Below are 21,125 nucleotides of genomic sequence, written 5' to 3'. Positions count from 1 at the left end.
TGGGTCAAGATGAAGATCTTCTGCAGACATTATATTGAAATTAAAATAATTAACAGTTCCATGAAATGTAAGGTAAGGCAAGGAAATGTGTTAATGGACTTGTCTATATTTAAAAAAAAAAAAAAAAAAGTTTCCCTCTACTCTAATGATAATCCATTGCTGTTAGACTTGACAAAAAGGCTGAAGATATGATTAAATGGTGAACTCAAATCATATCCCGTTAAGGCTTCTGCTCCCAGCTGGCGCATTATCAAACTGTAATGGCAATGTACACATCTTTTTTTGAAAAATCCCCACTATAAATGGGAAGGGCTTCCTTTGCAGGCATTCTCTGGTGTCTGTAATTGTGTGGAATGTGGTCGGGAGTGTTTTTGGGCCAGAGGTCAGTCACTTTGATGTTCTTCCTCTCCACTGCTCTTTGATGTTTTCAGAACAGTCCAGCCTGCGTTATAAGAATTAACTCTCTCTTGTACGGCCACAAAAATGTATGAACTCAATGCGTTTGACACTGCTGTTCTGATCTGTACAATATGTTCTGTGATGTATGCAAGAGAGAGAAGCTGTCCATGTGACCACAGCTCAGAGAGGTAGTCATTATAAATGATCAGCAGCCCTTAAAACACTAAAACATGCTTTGACTTAAACACAAAACAGAAGTAGTCTTCATTGTTTTCTCAGGATCCCCTGATTCATCTAAATGTACTGTTATGTTAGGATTATGTCACTTTTTGTATAGTGTGATTATAGTAAAGGAAAATAATCATGCTTAGTGGATATGTGTTGCATTATAATAATCATAATTTTCCAGAATTATATTATTATATGATTTCAAACTGCTGTGAAATCTGTGTACCAGTAGGCTAAGCAGTTTTGACCCTGATTATATTACATAATATTTTGACGCCAAAATTCACACAGACAGTTTTCTATCTAGGTCAAGCTTGTTGGAAAACTCAAATATTTTACTGATATATTCTACATTTGCTATTATATTAACTGAGAGTTTACCAACACTATTATTTTATAATTTTGTAACTGGTCAGGAGCTGGAAAGGCAATTCATTTTACCAAAGTCACAATAGAAGGTGTTCAAGTTATTTGATAACCCATTAACTACCTTAAACAGTTATTAATAGGAGCATTTCTTGGCTACAACTGCAATTTAATAGTGTTACATTGCCCGGTATGTTGTGCTTAAGTTGTATAGAAACAGCTAGTTAGCTGATGGTAATGGTGGCTATGAATTTGACCATAGCTAGGTAAAGATAATATTAACCTTCAATTTAAAATTATCAAGGTAATGGAAATCTAAACCAGGAATTTAATGTTAGCTAGCTAATAGGTGAGGAATGTAAAGGCAGCTAGGATTTTAATGTTAGCTATTGGTAGTTTAAGCTAGAAATGTAAAGCAAGCAAGGAATTTATTGTTAACCAGCCAGTGAGCTTAGGACATTATAATAATTACCGAATGGTATTGTTAGCTGGTACAGTGTTATTAGATGTTTGCTTTTGGTTTAAAGGTAGCCTAACATTTGCTTTCATTTTTTTTATCAGTGGGTAAGGGGTGAAATAACAAAGATTTGTCAGATTCCCCAGGTTTATAAGACTTGTAAAACTGGAAAAGGCTAAAAATATGAAAAAAAACCTAAACTTGAGCATAAGGTCAGAGGGCAATCGTGTCTAAATTGTGCATAGCCATTTGTATAGGAAATACGTAAATGCCAAATTCAAGTAAATTGGGTCATTTGATGTTGTGTTCATGAGAATCCAAAGAAGGTAGCCTACCTATACGGTCATTAAGGTTAATCCCAAATGTAAACCAAAATTCCCTTTGCCTCAGTTCACTGATTCACGTGATTACACAAATGCATCACAAATTCATGGGACACAATGTTAATGTGGCAGGGTGTGTTTCCAGTTTCCTTGCCATTGTTTTTTGCTTCCTGAAGGTCCTTCACTTCTGCTGATGCAACGTTCAGGAGCCAGAGGTCAAAGGGAAGCTGGAGGGAAACCAGACCGGTCCTCTATTCATCTCCCTCCCTATTCATTCACTTACTCTCTACTTTTTCCTTAAACACACACATAGGCAGATTGGGTCGAGAGAAAAAAGAGAAAAAAACTGATGACATGGTGATGTGAGTCAGCAAAGCTTGAAAAACAAACAGCAGAAGGGATTCTGACACAGGAAATCATCTCACTTCCAGGCCCCTTCCTCACCCCAATCATGTGCACAGCCTTCTTCCAGCTCACATGTATACGCAAAGGAAACTTTTAGACGAACACCTTTCTTTTAAACTCACTCATCAACTGCTAGGAAGAAGTTATTTTAGTGATGAGAGAGACACTTTTGCAGCTGTTCACACTCAGATTACTTTTCACGGTCCTTTAGAGTATGAGAACAGGTTGTTAAATTTGGTAAATTATGTGTCAGAGCATGGCCTCTAGCCTTTTCCCCCATGGCCATTTATCCTGCGTGCCTAACCATGGCTCTGCACCATCCTATCTGCTGCACTTGGCAACATGACAGCATGTGGTACTTTGCTACTTCCCTGAGCCACTGCCAGAGGCTGTCATCACATGCCTCAGGCGGCAGTGACATCTGCATGCCAGATGCCTAGTGCCCGCTGTCTGAAGTGTGATCAGAGCATTAGTGGAAAAAAAACATTAAAACCCTTCAGTCAAGTAGTAACACGGAAATGTAAAAGTACATCAAGTTTTCTGAATTGTACTTATCGCACACTGTTAAGTGACTGATGCAACAATATGAGTAAGAAGTATTTGTTGGACTGGACAGTGTGTAATGCAAACATGCATTCGAGTGCATTCACTTAATAGAGATTTTGTTGGTACTGGTTCTACCCCTTTGCACTACTTTATCCTAAAATGTCTTTTAGAGGCCGATATAAATGTTGCAGGGTGTGATGAACCATATTCCAATATGGTAATTTTGTGGAATAAAATGCATTGATAAACACTTAAAAAAACAAAAGCAGTAACATTTGTTTAACCCTGTCAAGCTATACACTACTGCTTTTTAGATTGCTAATTTTACAAAACAAAACTATAACCACTGTAAATTAAAACTTTGCTATTGTCCTTTCCGCACTGTTTGTAGTTAACCTACATGAATACTCTGTAGTGGTTGAAATATAGCCTATCATAATATGTGATATTTTGGTTTACTTCATACTAAAGATGGTGGTTGGGTTTTTAAGTGTCCTATACTTATTTGGATTCTGCCAATCAAAGATCGAATCACATCCGCACAGTGGGTTGCAGAAGAGATTTTTTAGAGTTTATTGTTTATTACTAATAATTTTTCAAATCTCTTTGTTAGTTTGTAGTTCTTTATTAGAGCTTATTAATATAGAGAAGTTATTTACATCAATGCAAGTTTTATGGCCTCATATTTTAAACCAGAAGTTTTTCACATCATTTCCATTGAGTGTCATTAAAAGCTACAGTGTATCTGATGGAAATGCAGCTGAAAGGTCACATGAAAACAGTGGTCATTTCTTCTTCTTCGGTGGTTTGTATAGGCGGCAAATACAGTGATCACTTGTGGGCTTGATCTTATTTATAGGGATGTGGCACACTGGCCCGCTCTGACCTTTTATGAATCTTGTCACTGCTGCTTACACTGTATCTGTTTCAGAGCGGAGGTGGTGGTAGCAAACTTTTTGGACGGATTCATTCAGCGCTGTACCGGGGAATCGGAAATTTGCTTAGACAACGCTATCAACTATAATAAAGCTTAGTCTCAAAGTTGCGTGTAGGTTTATGGAGAAGAAAGACGTCGTTGTAGCCCATTAGACACGGCGACAGAGTTGTTAGGATGCTCGTTTTGTTTCGCAGCTCCCCCCTTTTCCGAGTCTGAATGGAACATCCTAAAAGTGGTTTGGCACTCGGGGCAGGCAAGCGGCAACTGACAACATCGCAGGGGGCAACTTCACTTCTCTTCATTTTACCGACCGCTTGCTGTCCGAGAGCGGAACTTCAAAGAGACTTACCAGGAACTCATGCCTTTGTGAATTCACCCCGTCGTCATTTTCCTTACCCTAAAGCTATGTTTATTTTGAATATTTCCTATTTGTTTTGAGGCAGCTGCCTTCAGAAAAAAAGGACGCTGCTTGGAGGAGCAGGCTTGGTTTTTGGGAATGCTTCCTCAGCCTGCCAGCAAAGGTAAGTTTGTCCGGCTGCAATGTCATGAATTTACCTTTCGCAGTTGGATTGACCAGCTGCTCATTCATTGCTCGAAACTGTCTTAAATTGAAGTCAGTTTGTAAACTAGTTTGTAAGAGACAGAGAGAGAGCGAGAGTAAGATCTTGAAGTCCAACGTGGGCAGATGGGCTACTTCATGTAGGCTAAATTATGACATAAACTTTATATTTTCAAACTACTATTATTTTAGTTATTTTATGTAGCCTAACAATAAAAATCTAAAGTTAAATTATAAATGTATTTTCTGACCTTTTAAAGCATTGCTGATACCAACAATGAATAGAAAAGTTAACCGAAAAAACTAAATGTCACTTCCCTTGTGAATGACAGAGCGACAGAGTGAATGTGATTTCTTCCTGAATACAAATTACCGAAGGGCTTTGGAGAAATCATACAATAAAAACCTAGAGATTGTTGTAGAGTTGCTGTAGATATCTAAGATTCCTCTTGGTTTGTGATTGTTGCATTACTCATTGTATTACAGTCTAACAAAATCCCTTTATGCTCAAAAAGCACAGCACAATTCACAATGGTTTTGAATTTCTTTTTGAATAATAGACTTCATTATTAATGTACTTGGGACAGCAACATTTTGAATTGCAAACAAAAAAATGTCAATTTCAAAAGTTTGATTTCCTCTGACTTTCAGAGCAGAGCGTGACGGTCCCCTCTGTCGATCCACAACTGAAGACATGTTGCACTGGACTTTGCCTGACTGGAAAGTGCTGCTGCTGATTGCTCTTCTGTGGGACCGCCTCTGTGCCTCAGGACTCAAACCCACGAGATGGCCACTGTATTCACAAAAGCCTCTGCTCTTGGCTTGGAACGCCCCGACTGAGGACTGTGTCCCGCGGTATGGCGTTCGCTTTCAGCTGGACCACTTCCAGATTGTGGCCTCACCCACTGAGGGCTTTGTTAGACAGAACCTCACCATCTTCTACAAGGAGCGCCTGGGCCTGTACCCTCACTTTAATCTGGATGAAACACCGGTGAACGGAGGGCTACCACAGGGGGCCAGTCTAGCACAGCACCTGGAGAAAATGCCAGAGGGAGTTATGAAGTATATACGTGAACCAAAGGCCAAGGGTCTGGCTGTTATTGACTGGGAGGAGTGGCGCCCGCTCTGGATACGAAACTGGGAAACTAAAGATGTTTACCGCAGACACTCTCGTGAGATGGTGCGTCAGAAGAACCCAACATGGCCTCCAGATCAGGTGGCAAAAGTAGCCCAGCAGGAGTTTGAGATGTCTGCCAGGAAGTTCATGCTGGAGACACTGAAGCAAGCCAAGAGCCTGAGGCCCAACCAGCTCTGGGGTTTCTACCTGTTCCCTGACTGCTACAACCACGACTATAGGCGCACTTTGGAGAACTACACCGGTCGCTGTCCGGATGTCGAGGTGGCCCGCAATGAAAAGCTGAAATGGTTGTGGACGGAGAGCACTGCCCTCTTCCCCTCCATCTACATGAGCACTGTGCTACGTTCCTCCACCTCCGGACGCCAGTTTGTCCGCAACCGGGTGAAGGAGGGGATGCGTTTGGCATCGTCGGGTGATGGCTTGGCACGTCCGGTCTTTGTGTACACCCGCCCCACCTACGCCAACTCCCTGGAACAGCTGACAGAGGTGACGCTTTAACCGTAGTAACACTGCCAGTACTTTTTTTCTTTTTTCTCTCTACCAGTTGTTGTTTTTTTTTTTTTTTACTAATGTGTTCCTGTGCAGTGTCATGTTACCTTTTTGGAAGAGTTTTTTTGTTCCAAGATTAACTCTCACACTGTATCTCATTCACCACTTTGTCTCTGATCAGTGCATGCTCTATGTAACTGTAACGCTCAGCTTTTCCTTATCGCAGCCACATTCCTTTCCTGTTCTGGTACCAGATGGACTCCCCCGTACACCTCTCATTTGTGCAAAGTGGGCAGGATGGGTGTTGGTCAAGTTGAAAACCCTGCTAACAACCTATAGACCGTTTCCTCCTGGGAGAGTAAACAGATAAGAGCTGCTGCTGGGCCTCACTTACAGTAGCAATAACATTTTGACCCAGATATATAGTGCTCTTTAACTGTTTATTTTCCCTGGGCTTGACCTTTAGTCTTAGTAATGTATTAGAGTAAATGTGATATGGTTAAAGGGCTGTCTCATCTTTTTACAGACTGACCTCGTGTCCACTATCGGGGAGAGCGTGGCTCTGGGAGCAGCTGGGATCATCCTGTGGGGAGATGCAGCTTATGCAAGCAGCAAAGTAAGAATTTACTTGTGCTAATTATGAAACAAACCTTAAATCACTGAGACACACCTCACAAATCTGACACGATCATGTGGTAGCGACCTGCTGCTCTTGTCTGTCACGTGTGCAGTCATTTGATAACAGCCACTCCTCAGGGGTGTATGTGACTCACATGGACATCTTCAGACACACAGGAGATTGTTTGTTTGTGAAGGTTTATTTGCAGTCACATTAAGGCTGAATAAAGGCAGAAGAAATAAGAAAGAAGAGAAGAAATTCAGCTTAATCTTAACGAGGAACCATTTCCTGCATGTGTGCTACTTATTTGCAGTGCATATCTTGCAGTCGTTCAAACTGAAGAAAATAATGGAAAATGGGTTTTTCCGTTTATTTGCATTTGCGCCCGTCATCAGTAAGTAACCAACCACACATTTGCATTCATTAGATGGATCTCTTTCTTCTGCGACAGTAATGACAAACAAATGTTGAGTTCTGCAGCAGCATTTCAACTAGGTCATTTGAAGGGAGAAAAAGGGTCCTTATTATGCACATGATTGGTGAAACATTTGATCCATTTTATAAATTTTAAATGTTTATGATATCAAAATAGAATATATCCACCTGAAATGGTTATGGATTGCAGTGAAAATACATGTACATGTTTTCTTCCTAAAAATGTCTTAATTTATGATTAATCAACACATTTTAAACTGGATGTAAAGGTGTCATACAGATAAAGATGTAGGATTTTTCTTAATTATGAATATAGCATTTGTATCATTAATGCAAAGACATTTTTCCGAAATCAGAAATAAAAGAGAATAGAAGGGGGAGACGCATTTTTATATTAAAAAAAAAATCTTAAGGAAATCATACTAATCTGTTGACATCAGACATTACTGTAATTTTTATGATTGATACCTGTGAGGATCTCAAACACTCTCCCATTGCTGATTATTCTAGAAGAAAGCTGATGGAGTTCCCACACATCCTTTGACCTCACCGTCAGGATAAACATGATTAAAGTGTTTTCATTGTCTGTCTTATTGTGAGTCTTGGCCTCCAGGTGAGTGATGACTGTGTTGTTTTCCCCCCCTTCAGAACAGCTGCATTGACCTGGACGTGTATATGCGGGGTCCGCTGGGTAAATACCTCGTCAACGTCTCCACGGCAGCAGAGTTATGCAGCCAGACCTTGTGTGCCTCTCATGGACGCTGTCTGCGCAGAAACCCAGACAGTGATGTTTACTTGCATCTGAACCCCTTCACCCATAGCATCAGCAGCCAGAGCGGCCGGCAGACGGTCAGCGGTGAGCTCAGTGAAGAAGAGAGGAAGAGTTTTCACGTTGAGTTTCAGTGTCAGTGTTACAAAGGCTACGAGGGAGAGGGCTGCAACCAGATAGACCCTTTACATCAAAAAGGGGGTGCATCCAAAACTCTCGTCTTATCACCTTTGCTGTGTGTTATCTTACTGATAACCTCTCTGCTCCTATGTTAATTCAATATGAATACTGTAGCCATGAAGCTGCAGTGTGTGTGTCTTAATGGAGCGCACCAGCCAACAATATGTGGGAATTTTTTAGAGTGGGTGGTGTTGTTTTCCTCTTGTTATTGCTTTAAATGGATGACACAAAGTGAAACTTTAAAGGAAACACTGTGGAGATTACAAAGTTATATTTGTTTATACACTTTTAATTCATTTTTAAACATTGGAGGACTCGCTGGAAATGACCTTGTTTACAATTTTCTCCCAGTTTCCTCTCAGTCACTGTTTCCCAAGGTGTCATATTCCATGTTTGTCAAAGAGTGAACACTTCTGTTGGTGGGGAAAAAGTGAGCGGATGTGTGTCAGGAGCTGCGTAGTGAAAGTGGAATTGATGCACTTAAAACTGGTGATTTTCACATTATATCTGAAGTGCCTGATCATTTTTTCAACATGAGCGCTCTCCGACAACTGATGTTTTTATGGAGGCATTTACAGTGTTACTATTTATTTGAATGTATTTTGTAGGTGTTTTACACATTTTCTTACTTTGTGTCAAAAAAATGACTACTAGCTTTCTCTACATTACTTAACTTTCAAAGAATATGTTTTTCTGTAAATCAGGAGATATTTGACACCAGAAGCACAAACTTTGTATGTTTCACACTAACTCACACGGTGGCCTCTCTTGTAATTCTGTGCTCTTAAATGAAATAAAGTAAATGAAATAAAACTCTTTTGTTGTCCTTTATTTTTTTTTAGATTTCAAGAACCCCAAAAAATGTAATGACAGCTAAAGTAACCTTACAGTTTTGTTTCCAGACAATACAGGTGTGGATTTGCTGTTTACAGTCAATACATTTTCCAGAGTCAACACAGACCACTAAGGGGAGTCAAAGCCTCCAGTCCTCAGGGAGGGACACATCTCACAGACCTCATACCCCCTCCCCATGTAATTGCAGGGTACTGTAAAGCCAAAAGTTATTTTTACCGTTTTTAAGAGTTTAGCATAACATACAATCACATTTGGAGCAGGAAGAAGAGCTCTTTGCGGCTTTTTCTTTACAGTCGTTAAGAGTTAAACTATAATTCTCTTCCAGGTCAAGTCTCTATAGTGAAATACTTTTAATTATACTTTACAGTGTTTATTTTTAAGAGACGCTTAAATCTGTGTTAAGGACATGCAGATGGGACGAGGTTGAAGCTTGCCTGTGACTTTAAATCCTGCTTATTGTAAGCTTTGAACGTCTACATTGATTGGTTGTTGGAAATTCTTTGTGCAATTCTGATTGGTTGTTAAAGAAAGTTTTGACCGCTTTTGATTGGTTGTTAAAAATCACAGAGCGCACTTCTGTTTTGGTTCCTTCCCCCTTTTTTGCGTGTTTGTCATGAAGATCATGAGACTCTGGCTGGATGTTCCTGCACATAAAGTCCAAATCACGGTCTCTATCCTGCTGTTGCGAAGGTAAGTTACTTACCTACCGATTACTGATTGTTTTCACTTTATTTCACTCTTAATAACAAAGTAGTCGAAACATCAATTCCGTATCGGTACAGCAGAGCAACACTGGTTACCTGAAAAATCACGCTCGATCAAAAACAAAATAAATATGTTTGGTACAAAACTGACATTATTGCTGACTTCTACAAAAACTTGAATCTTTTAGACTATTGTTGCCTCAAAACTTGAGATAAAAAAGCAACCCAACAAAAACAATGCTTGTGGTGCTGCTAACAATTTAACAATATCTCTCCCAGTTTGACAACATAGCTTAGTGATGTGAGCGTCAATCCACAGTTTTCTCTTTTTTTTTTTTTTGTTTCAGGTATGAGTTCCTTTCACCTTAAGGTGCTGCTTTTCATAAATCTGATCAGCCTCGTGTCAGGGCTGCAGTTTGCATCCTCCTCTTTCTCCCAGGTGCCTTTCCTCACTGTGTGGAACGCCCCCACTGCCAGCTGTCTGTCTCAGTATGGCGTGGACCTGGACTTGGGCACGTTCAGCATTGTCCAGAACCAGAACCAAACTTTTATGGGAGAAAACATAACCATTTTCTACGCTGAAAAGCTTGGTCTCTATCCCAGATACTCTGGCCAAACAGCCATCAATGGTGGTGTCCCACAAAATGCCAGTCTGGAAGAACACCTCAGAGCAGCTTCTGATGACATCCACAACTTCATCCCTGACAGGGATTTCCAGGGCCTGGGAGTGGTGGACTGGGAGAGCTGGCGGCCTGTATGGGAGAGAAACTGGGATAGTAAGCAGGTGTACTGGGAGGGATCTAGAACACTAGTGAGGGCTAAGCATCCTGACTGGAGCCCTGCACAGGTAGAGGCTGCAGCTCGGGTGGAGTTTGAGAAAGCTGGGAGGAAATTTATGGAGGAAACACTGAAACTGGGGCAGGAGGAGAGACCGAATGGGCTGTGGGGTTTTTATGGTTTCCCCAACTGCTACAACTACTACAGTGAGAAAAGCTCCAACTACACTGGGGAGTGTCCTGCTGTGGAGTTAAAGAGAAACGACATGCTGCTGTGGTTGTGGAATGTCTCCTCCGCTCTTTATCCCGACATCTACCTCAGCCTGGAGCTGAGAGGGCTCGGCAGAGAAGTGCTGCTGTACACCCACCACCGCATCCTGGAGGCCATGAGAGCTGGAGCTCAGGCTGCTCCGTCAACACCTCCTGTGTTCCCGTACGCTCGGGTCGTCTACACATACACCTTAGATTTCCTCTCTCAGGTTAGTAGCAGAGGCTTTAAATCTGTACTTTTTACTTACTTATTTTACATACTCTACTGTTTATACCAATTGCTCTGGTGTTAACCTGTTTTTTCATCCTGCAGGAGCACCTGGTGTACACCATTGGAGAGAGTGCAGCTCTAGGATCTGCTGGGGTGGTGCTTTGGGGTGATCATGCCTTTGCCAAATCAAAGGTAGAGGCAACTGATCAGTTACTATGCTCACATTCATTTGGCTTGTTAAATTGCAGAAAATTCACCAACCTTCAGTTTTCCTGGAACTTTTTAAATCTGCAAACTTAAAGGGAAATAAAAATGTTTCCTGTTCTCAGCGCAACACCCAAACAACTGACTCCTTGTGAAATGTGCTGTCATGTATAATGCAGTGCAATAGTTTCAACATAATAACATTGACCAATTTTGTTTGAAATCTAGCATGTCATTTCTTTTTTTATTGCGTTCACTTTGGCTGTCTTAGTTATATATTGTCTTTCAACTTCCTCAACAAAAAAAGGAAAAGCTCTTAAGCACACAGACATTTGTGAAAAAAAAGTTTCTTCATTTTCCCCTTACTGATCCAGTAATCTAAACCATGTCATCATAACTAGCTGGAAGGATAAAAACCTGAAACGACTAACTTATGGAAGCCTAAGAAACAGGACGACACATTTTAAACGTAACACCGAACCTTTCATTTTAGACCTTCAAAGGTTTTTTTGCAATAACTGTTCTCAGATGGTGTCACTTGTGGTTTATTGGTGCCATGGTGATTCGTAAGTCACATGATGGACTGGAAATTAAGAAACAGGAAGCAGTCTAAAACATTACCCTCATGAGGGCCATGAAAGCCAACAATGAAGTGCAAGGAAAAAAGGGGGTTGAACTATGAGAGCTATGTGGCGTGTTTTCATGGTGTTGGATCTGAATTGAAGCTAACACTAACTTTAAAAAAAAAAGTAAGACCTTTTAAAAATAAGTTTTTGTAGAAGTTTTTTTAACTTCTTAAATTGTGTTACTTTCCTCTTCTTTAGTTCATGTTGTTTTAAAGAATGACTTTGATTTTTCTGTATCTTTTTTCATTGTTGGTAAATCTAGAGAAAAGACCAAAACACCTCCTTAAAGATTCTCTCCAAACCAATTTTGTCCACAAAGGTTTAATAATTTCCTGAAACCTAACAGGACGAAATTCATGTCAGCTGCTGGGAAATATATCCTATATTTCATAATGGAATGAGCTGTTAAAATCCCCAAAACAATACTTGAGCATCAGCTCTGGCCCCAACTTTACTTGTTACTTTTCACTTTTCAGACATACTGAAAGCATAACATTTTGTAAATTCTTCATTGGTAATTCTTTGCAACATCCATTTATAACAGTATCTGATTTCTTTCCTACTCCTAGGCCACCTGTGAAGCCGTCAAATCCTACATTGATGACACCCTGGGTCTTTACTTGGTGAATGTAACAGCAGCAGCCGTTCTCTGCAGTCAGACCCTGTGCTCCTCTCAGGGAAGATGCCAGAGAAAGAACATGAACTCAGGGGCCTACCTCCACCTCGATCCTGCCATGTGGAAGGTGGTGTCGGAGAAGAGACTGGAGGGGGGGCAGAACTACAGAGTGTACGGACAGGCGAGAGCACACACGTTGACGTCCATGAAGTCTGAGTTCCAGTGTGTGTGTTACCAGGGCTGGGGCGGAAAGAGCTGCTCGAATCCGGCTCAGGTTTAAATGACTTTTCTAAATGGAGGTAATCGAGTGAAAGTATTGTTCTAATTAATAGTAGTAAAGTCTGTTAGAAGTGTTAAAAGGACTCCATACAGAGGTGGGCTGGGGCTGTTTGGCTCAGAGGTAGTTATCTGCATCAGTGCATGAGGTCTCCTGTGAATGGAAATGAACAAATCTTTGACCGATGTGTTTACCTAATTAATTACTTTTATAGTTTCCCTTAATTTATATGGGAGATAATATTCATTTTAAACCCCCACCTTAAACCCCCCCTTATTTTTTCTAAACAATCATTCACATTCCAATTATGTCTGATAATAAATTTGTCTTTCAATGAACGTGTCAAATCTCTCAGTACTAGTTCATGAAATGCACTTTCAAAAGTCACCATGCATACAAACATGAGTTTTGCTGGATGTTTAAACTTCCCTGTGCAGAATCAGCCAAGTGCAGGGTGTAACACTGAAAGGATGATTTCACATTTATCTGCTAAAGGACGAAAGGTTCTATTTCCTTTCATTTAAATGTAAGGTGAAAACATGCATCTACTGTATGAGAAGGATTTAAAAACATTTTTAATATTTGCATATTTGCTAATCAGGGTCTAACATGCACCCTGCAGTGATGAGCTGTGGAAACCTGAATCCTATAGTCCACTTACTTTCAGTGAAAGTGAAGACATTTTATATTACACAGTCAAACTTTTCAAAGCAGAAAATTGCACATTAATTGAGCCTGGATGTTTAAGTGAGAGAGAAGGAGGACTCCTGAAGTCATTACTGTACCCACAGTACTGTGTCTTTTAAAAATGTATGTTAGGCTTTTGTCTGCAGATATGACAGTGGATAGAGTATAGATCTGGTGAGAGAGTGGTGTGTGACATGCATGAAAGGAGCCACAGGTCAGTCTTAAACTAGGCCGCCAGCTTGGAGGACTACACCCTCCGTACACTGGGCGCGACCTTACTACTCGGCCATCAGTGCCCCTGTACTGGAAAACTGTAACATGATGTTTAGGTTTGCCTGATGAAGGTCTAGTACCGAAATCTTTGTTTGGAAGTAAGACAGTGTGCAGGAGTTTACCTCTAAGTTTCTGATGGACACATTGCTCTCCTACAGTTGTCTTATGGAAAGGATGCGCAAAGGTTTTGTTGTTGATGCTGGCATTATGGTTCAAATACTTTAACCAAGAGACCAAGACAACCAGTGCTGGTACTGTACTTGAGTATATTTTCAGGTTCTTGCACTTAACTTGAGTATCATTTCTATATGCTATTTGGCAAAACATCATTTTATTAGCCCTTCACCTTTATTAGACAGTACAGCTGAAGAGAGACCGGAAACATGGATAGGAGAGAGTGGGGTCGACATGCATGAAGAAGAGAACAGGAATCATCAAACCTGCAGCGATGCAATGAGAACATCGCCTTTGAACAAGGTGAGCCTGCTCTGCAAGGGATTAAAAACTTAGCAGTATTTAAAGTAATTAAAAACCGCTCTACACATTATAAAGCTGCTCAATAATTCCTTCATCAGTAACAATACATATAAATGTAATTCAAAATGGATTTAAAAAATCATTTAGCAAATAATACTCATATAGGCTATCTATGCAGCACCTATACACCTACAATGGAGTATATTTATTTGCTACTTTTACCAAAGTAGAGGATCTGAATACCTCTGCCTCTGAAATCTAGAGGGAATTTCTAATGTTTACTGAAACTACATAAACTTAATAACTTGGACATTGAAACATATTCATGTGAAACCAACAGGTGGTGCTGTGGGACAGATAACTGGAATCAGAAATGAGACATGAAGGTCAGAGCTGTTAGTGCAAGTAATCACAAGTAGAGCAAAACCACTGCAGAGGAAAAAAAAACACATCTGACTCAGTATTTCAGATTGTTAAAACTTTTCTGCACAACTCTGCAGCAGCTGGAGTGTTAGCAATGAATTAAACCCTCAATAAGGTAGAACCAGAGCAGCATGAGGTGACCTTGATTGATTTACAAGAGGCATGTACATGTCGTCTTATCTGATGGCACCTCTGCTCCAAACGGGTGTTGTTGATTATAATTTCCTTCCTCTGCTCCCCATGAGGTAGAGGAGGCTGGAATCAGAACTCCCATAAGGCCACACTGTCTCCTACCTCAGGCTTTATCATCACTCTCTGGATTGTGAGGAAATGAGGAGCAGATAGAGACCTTTTTTAAAAAAGCTGTTGGACTATATATATATGTGTATATATATATATATATATATATTCAGCTTGCATGTGCTTTTTAAAATGTGTGTCTTAGAGGAGATTGTACCATCTCGAAGCAGACAAACAGCTCAATTGTTTTTTAAAGAACAAGGACAAATTGAATGTCTCTGTTCGAACATTGCATTTACCTGTAGTTACTTGATAATAGCAGGAAAATAACATAACAAGTCTCTCCCTGATTGACATTCAATGCTGCTTGTCAGCCAGTTCATTATTATTTCCTTCACCGTGGCAGCCTAAACTCTGCTCTCTCTCTCTAATGCTGTTATTAATAAGCTTGGATTTATTTATACAAGTCATTTTTCTTTTACAGCAAAAAATGTAAATGCAATATCATAGTAGAACTTTTCTGCCTGTTTGCAGCTTTATGAAGAAGAACCTTCATTTTTCATGAAGATTTCGTATCCTCACATGTAGTTTATATTTGATATGATGGAGTGGGTTTTACACAAAAACAACTAGCTTTCATTAATCACAGAATGTAAAACTTTTAGTTTCCAGCTGTTCATGAACAGAAGTCATTGAGAGCTGGTTATCTGGTTTGACTGGTCTTCTCCTTTTCCTCTGTCAGGTCTGGCAGGCCGTCTATCTCTCTATCCTCTCATCTCTGCATTTCTTCATTTTGGCGTCTCGCTCTGTCACTCCTCCATGGTCACGTCTCTGCTCTCTCCCCACTTCTCAGTTTCCAGATCGTCTCTCTTGCTCTCAGTTTAATAACTGTTTTGTCACGCTCTGTGTCTTTGTCCTTCAGAGGAGTCAACTCTCCGATCAGCTCCTTAAAGATCTGTTGTTCACTTGTTTGCGTGATTCATGTTCGTATATGTCACAAAAGCCATGACGGTGATCAGGATTTTAATACATGCATGAAACTTCCCTGTGAAGAAGGACATCAGTGTGACAATTTAGGAAAAACATTTTTTTCATTTCTAGTGAGATTTAGAAGTTCAAGGCTGACTATACATATGAAGCTCAGACCATAGGCTGTAGTTAGCTTAGTTTAGCACAAATAAAAAACATAGGGAACCTACAAGCCTGGTTCTGACCCATTGTCAAAAAATGGTAGAATGACGTTGATATTGAGTCCATTGAAAATGTTAAGGAGGTTGAGTCAACCTCACATTTCTTTTGCGGGCAGCCCCTTAAAAGTGTGTGTGTTGAATCATCATTCAATATGACCCCAAGTCTGCACGCATTTTGTCAGTCAAGTTTATACACTTTGATTTGTTTAGTTGCCTCATTCACAGAATAAATAAGGCGCAACTAGCAGTCTGAAAGTAAAGGGAGTTTGAAAATGACCCTTCAGCATTAAATATTTAGGCCTTCATGGATTTTACTGGAAGCTAAAATATCCGCAAAGGCCTCCTACTCTCTAAAGAAAAAGACCTGGGTGATAAATACAAGGAAAGACACTGATTAAATAAGTTTCAGGTTAAAAATGTGTGTATCTCCATTGCTCTCGGAGATATATAGCAGAAGTGCTATACCAACTGCAAAAGTCTCCACCTCCAAAATTCACACAGAGCCAGATATTAAACTCAGTAAAAGGGCTAAACGAAAAAATCTGTTTCACTTTAGCTAGCTAAGTAGCTACCTGAAATCCTTTGTCCTGTTAAATGATATATGTGGAAGTAAAACTAGCAATGGGAAACTATGTTGTCATAATGTCACAATGGTGTATCTTTATTTTAATTTCAGTATTCAGCTACTTCCTAACTAAAACTATTGTTACCAATAAGCTAATTGGCTTAGAGTGTGGTTTATGGCTAATGTTAGCAGTTGTTAGATGAGGGTAATATGTCCAAAGTTTAGTGTATTTACTCCTTAATTATTATTATAGTTTTATCTTATTATGCCTTTAACAGGAAATATTAGCATGAAGTCACTTTCGAGCTAATACTTACATTAGTGGCTGAATGCTAACTTGTGCTAACATTAGCTTATAGGTTAACGTTGGTTTTAATTTTAGAAAAAGCCCTATTATATGCAATAAAGTGCTGAAATTATAATATGTCAGATTCCCTACACTTAAGTATGATATATTAATAGCATATGATTTTCAGATGTTGACAGTGATGTCTGATGAAAATGGCAGCAGTCTGAATATGATCTTTCAGTTTCCCGTTTTGATGGTCCTCCCTTTCTGAAACAAAGTGGTTATTGTTGTAACCATGACTGCAAAAGTCCCCTAACTGGCATAGGGTCAGATATGTGACATCACATATCACGCTCATGAGAGAGGTGGTAGAAGTGCCACTGCCAATTGTTGTTTAATTTGGAGAACTTTTTACAAAAAAATTAACTGACGACAAACATTTCAACAAAGGTGTATGTGTTACACATATTCTTAGATTCCCATTTTTGTGTAGATTTAATAAATGAGATATAAGCATTCAGTTCTAAAGCTTAAGAGGTGCTACATATTTTGAATGACCTTTGGACAAAAAAGAATGAGCTATTCCTTTAAATAAAACTGGTAAGGACATTCTGCTTTTCATCCTGACCCGCATGATCCTGACAAGTAAAAAAGCAATTTTGTATAATATTTTCCATGTAGTCATCAAATGCAACTTCACCTTTTCAATAAGCTGGAATCATATGCTTCTTTTCATACTAAAAGACGATGATTGTCAGTAAGTGGTCTGTGAAATGGATGGAAAAGGGGACTCTTGAATCACTTTTATCACATCTCCAAGTAAGCAAATGACATGAGCAGAGACTGGGAGACATGTAATAAAAGGCAAATAAAAGGCGAGGTGTTATAGAGGTCACAGCGTCATTTTCAGATGGATATCTCTGCACGGATGTTTGGTGACCGGATCATATCATGCAGTCCACTGCACGACTGGATGCTGGATAGTGATCAATACATTTGTAAATCAGTGCAGAAAAAAGGCTGTAGAAATGATTTTTTAAAATCTGATTGCAATATGTCTTTTTAGTTTGTGTTTTGAAGTGTCATGTGTGTGTGATAGAGCCGTGGAGGATTTGCTTCCTCTGCTATACGCTTCCTGACGAGAGGTGACCTGACAGACTCTCCCATGTGACTCTGACAGCCCTACACCCCCCCTCCCCCCACCCCAACACACACACACACACACACACACACACACACACACACACACACACACACACACACACACACACTCCCCTCCTGAGAGACCCCATCACAGAATATTGTTTAAGAGCAAAAGGAAACACACATTCACACACCTACAATACAAAGGTTCCCCCTGCCAATGCAACACAATAACTATCTGCGCGTGTGTGTGTGTGTGTGTGTGTGTGTGTGTGTGCCCGCCCAGGAGCCATTCAGGTGGAAAATTACACTGCCCAATCAATCACTAATAGATAGTTTTTCCTCTCACAGCAGCCAATCAAAACGTCGAAATGCGCCTTCACCTTAAAACAATGGCTGATTAGTTGCTCGGGAGGCTTCTGTTTGTCATGTTGATCCTAATAAAATGTAATTATTCTCTGTTTTTATGAGCAAATATTGATGACATTGGGCAGTGAGGAGTGATGAGAATAAATAAATGCAAGCTAATAACAAAATAGCTAAGGGGATGGAAAGAGAATGAGCATTTTTTCCCCCAGCACAACGCCCTTTCAACTTGTAATTAATTCAAATTTGATTTTTTTTCCCCTTGCAAGCATATAATCCATTTCAGCATTTTTCACATTCATTTTATGGGATTTGATGTGGGCTCATTTGAATAAACATTTTGCTCCATATTAGTCTGGGTAATGAAGTGGATCTCAGAAGAAAAAGGCTTTTGTTATGAGAGTGGAGACAGTCGGGGTACTGAGGAGAGTCACTCTGGTCACCTCAGCGGGGAAATTGCTGATTGGATAACAGATTTGGTCTTACGCAGAATATTAATTATGATTTGTTATTTTCTTGACAAAGTTGACTGGGAGAAGTGATGAGCGAGATGTTTTTTAAAATGGGATTAATTGGAACCATAGATCCAAACGTCCATGTTGGATAGTAGAAAACGTGGCAAACAGTCTTAAGAGTTTGTGTTGCGGATGTAAAGATTTATAATACTTTACTTTGGTAACATTCTGTTTTGTGTTAATGGGTTATATGTCAACTTGAATAATGCAAATTAAAGAAGATTTTACTTTCAACTTTTTTACTTCAAAATATAAGTGTGTACGTTAACAATTAATTATTGACCACTAGTTGTATCATAAACCAAATCTAAATTGACACCTGATTCATAAAACACACAAAGACTTCCTAAACACACACACACACACACATGCACACACACACACATGCACACACACAGACGTCAGACATAACCTTTATGTTTTGTTGTATTTCCGAGTGATTGAAATTAAATTTAAAAGTGCTCAGATGAAACTAAAAAAGTACAAACAAACCTTTCTAAACACCCTAATCTCCCCCTTCTCTCCTTTTTTAGATTCATAATACACTGAAGTGATTGAATTCTTATCATGTTTTTGATTCTCTCTTCAAAACTCATGATGTCATGCATTTTAATTTAAGAAGCCTAATGCTGAGTTCCTCACCGGATAAGCAGTCTTAAAGAGAACAAGAAATAAACATGAAGAAAAAGAAGCACACGGATGATTTCATTTCTTTATATTATTATATGTTTGAATAAGATCAACAAAGTCAATTCCAGCTTGTGAAGAATGTTTTGGCCCCTATTTTTCGTGCTGCAAATGTCTGAATCTAAAATACACAAAGGCAGCGTGTGATTTAATGGGATTCTTGACTCCTATTTCACTATCTTAATAGACTGTCTATTTCCTCCTGTTTTGATTCAGCCACTTTTATTGTATGGAGTCAGAAAACACACTCATTTGTGTGCACACACACTCACCCCCCCCCCCCCCCCCCCCCCCTCCCCCCCCCCCCCCACACACACACACACACACACACACACAGAGTTATGAATTGAAGATTAGACTGCAGGAATCAGGGATTGCTGGCTCTCAACACAAATGTCATGGTGAGTCGTAACCTTTACTGGAGCACGTTATCTGCTCTGATAGCATGGCCGAGGCCGGGACGTAGGACCAACGCGATGCGATTGGATTTGAAAGGTCCCCATCCAAGTCGTGCCCGCAGGCTATCTTGCCTCCACAGTTCAGCAACACCAGCAGTATACGGCACGTCGAAAAGTTTCAAGGATCTGATCTGTCCTGCCTCATCTGCATCTCATCTCCTCTGCTCTGGATTAATCAGCTGCGGCTATAAAGAAACAAGAGCCGGTTCTCTTTCCTGTTCTGGAGAGGAAATATGACACAGAATGTGATCATAATGAGAGAGAAAAAAAGGTTTATGTAACTCTACTGCTCTCTCTCTTTTTTTTTTTTTTTTTAAATGGCTGGAGATATGAGGCTGAAAGACGGATGTTGTAGGCTGTGTTGGGGGCAGATGTGTGTTCAGAAGTGCTGACATGTGTATCTGTCACTACGGGTCATGAGTTATGAAGCTGACAATGCCAGCTCCTTGTTCAAACCTCAGAGATCACAGGATGCCCTTGATGTCAGCTCGGATGGATAAATGGGGATATGCATTACATAAACTATGCTTCTTTAAAAGCTGCGGGCATGTTTGCTTCCATCTTAAAAAATGTGTCCTGCCATCTTTATTTTGTCTGGCACAAATATAATTAGTAATAGAAACTGAATTACAAAAAGAACCTTTTAATATTAAGATTCTGTAATCACAGTGACCTACTTTCACTTTATTGTCTAGCACACAGGTGAAACATGGATCTCTTCATCACACCTGACCAAGCCACTTCCCAACATTATAATAGCCTGCCCTCGAGCTTGATTCTTCCGCTTTTCAATTCAAACCAAACTAAACCGAAGCAAACCAAAGAGAAGCATAGCAAAACAAATCATGCAGCACAAAGATGAACCAGAATGTGAGTTCCAAATGCATTTTACAATGTGAATGCATTCATGATGTCCGTTAAACCTAATTGAATGCTACCTTAATATATATCATTCATGGTTTAGCATTATCAAGGTCTGTGTTATTATTTGTCAACGATTTTCTACAAAGATAAAATCATCAAAAATAATAATCACAATAAGAGTCCCTTTGTAAATCCCTTTGGAAATAATGAAATTCAGTCATTCAACTTAGCTGTCTTTGTATTCCCCCTCAACAAGTACAGCTAAGAGACACTTATCAGATAAGCCCACATTAAACAGTATACATCAAGTTATTAACACAACATAAAAACCTAAAGTACAAGCAACTGACTCATGAACTTTCAACAGTTTTATAGTGTGAATAGGATAAAGTACTCTCTCCTCCTGTTAGACTCATGTGGTTCTCTGAATTTACATCCAGAGGAATGAAGCACAAACTCTCAAACTGTAAGATGGAGAGGACACTTTCATGTTTTCTCCAGTCATCCTATGTTTGAAACTCGTCTGTATAAGAGACATGTCATGTAGTTTAAGACTCTA

General features: G+C 39.7%; 2 protein-coding genes across 2 annotated transcripts; both read left to right on the top strand.

Annotated features, from left to right (window-relative positions):
* Positions 1–3,672: 3,672 nt before the first annotated feature.
* Positions 3,673–8,663, top strand: hyal2a (hyaluronidase 2a). The gene is made up of 4 exons (XM_061043046.1): positions 3,673–4,182; positions 4,872–5,844; positions 6,374–6,463; positions 7,550–8,663. Exons 2-4 carry the CDS (start codon positions 4,915–4,917, stop codon positions 7,943–7,945), a joined length of 1,416 nt encoding a protein of 471 aa, XP_060899029.1. The 5' UTR covers positions 3,673–4,182; positions 4,872–4,914; the 3' UTR covers positions 7,946–8,663.
* Positions 8,664–9,261: 598 nt separating this feature from the next.
* On the top strand, positions 9,262–12,723 carry hyal1 (hyaluronidase 1). The gene is made up of 4 exons (XM_061043045.1): positions 9,262–9,395; positions 9,757–10,664; positions 10,769–10,858; positions 12,066–12,723. Exons 1-4 carry the CDS (start codon positions 9,344–9,346, stop codon positions 12,390–12,392), a joined length of 1,377 nt encoding a protein of 458 aa, XP_060899028.1. The 5' UTR covers positions 9,262–9,343; the 3' UTR covers positions 12,393–12,723.
* The last annotated feature ends 8,402 nt before the right edge of the window (positions 12,724–21,125 follow it).

This window comes from Labrus mixtus, chromosome 7 (genome assembly GCF_963584025.1).
Source record: "Labrus mixtus chromosome 7, fLabMix1.1, whole genome shotgun sequence".
NCBI lineage: Eukaryota > Metazoa > Chordata > Actinopteri > Labriformes > Labridae > Labrus > Labrus mixtus.
Note: the sequence above shows the minus strand (reverse complement) of the source record. Positions and strands in the feature narration are given on the sequence as shown.

Excerpts from the sequence above, each read along its gene's own strand:
- hyal2a (XM_061043046.1), top strand. The coding sequence starts at position 4,915 with ATGTTGCACTGGACTTTGCCTGACTGGAAAGTGCTGCTGCTGATTGCT. Across the intron at positions 5,845-6,373 it reads CCCTGGAACAGCTGACAGAG|ACTGACCTCGTGTCCACTAT; the intron begins GTGACGCTTTAA and ends ATCTTTTTACAG. Across the intron at positions 6,464-7,549 it reads CAGCTTATGCAAGCAGCAAA|AACAGCTGCATTGACCTGGA; the intron begins GTAAGAATTTAC and ends CCCCCCCTTCAG.
- hyal1 (XM_061043045.1), top strand. The coding sequence starts at position 9,344 with ATGTTCCTGCACATAAAGTCCAAATCACGGTCTCTATCCTGCTGTTGC. Across the intron at positions 10,665-10,768 it reads CCTTAGATTTCCTCTCTCAG|GAGCACCTGGTGTACACCAT; the intron begins GTTAGTAGCAGA and ends TTCATCCTGCAG. Across the intron at positions 10,859-12,065 it reads ATGCCTTTGCCAAATCAAAG|GCCACCTGTGAAGCCGTCAA; the intron begins GTAGAGGCAACT and ends TCCTACTCCTAG.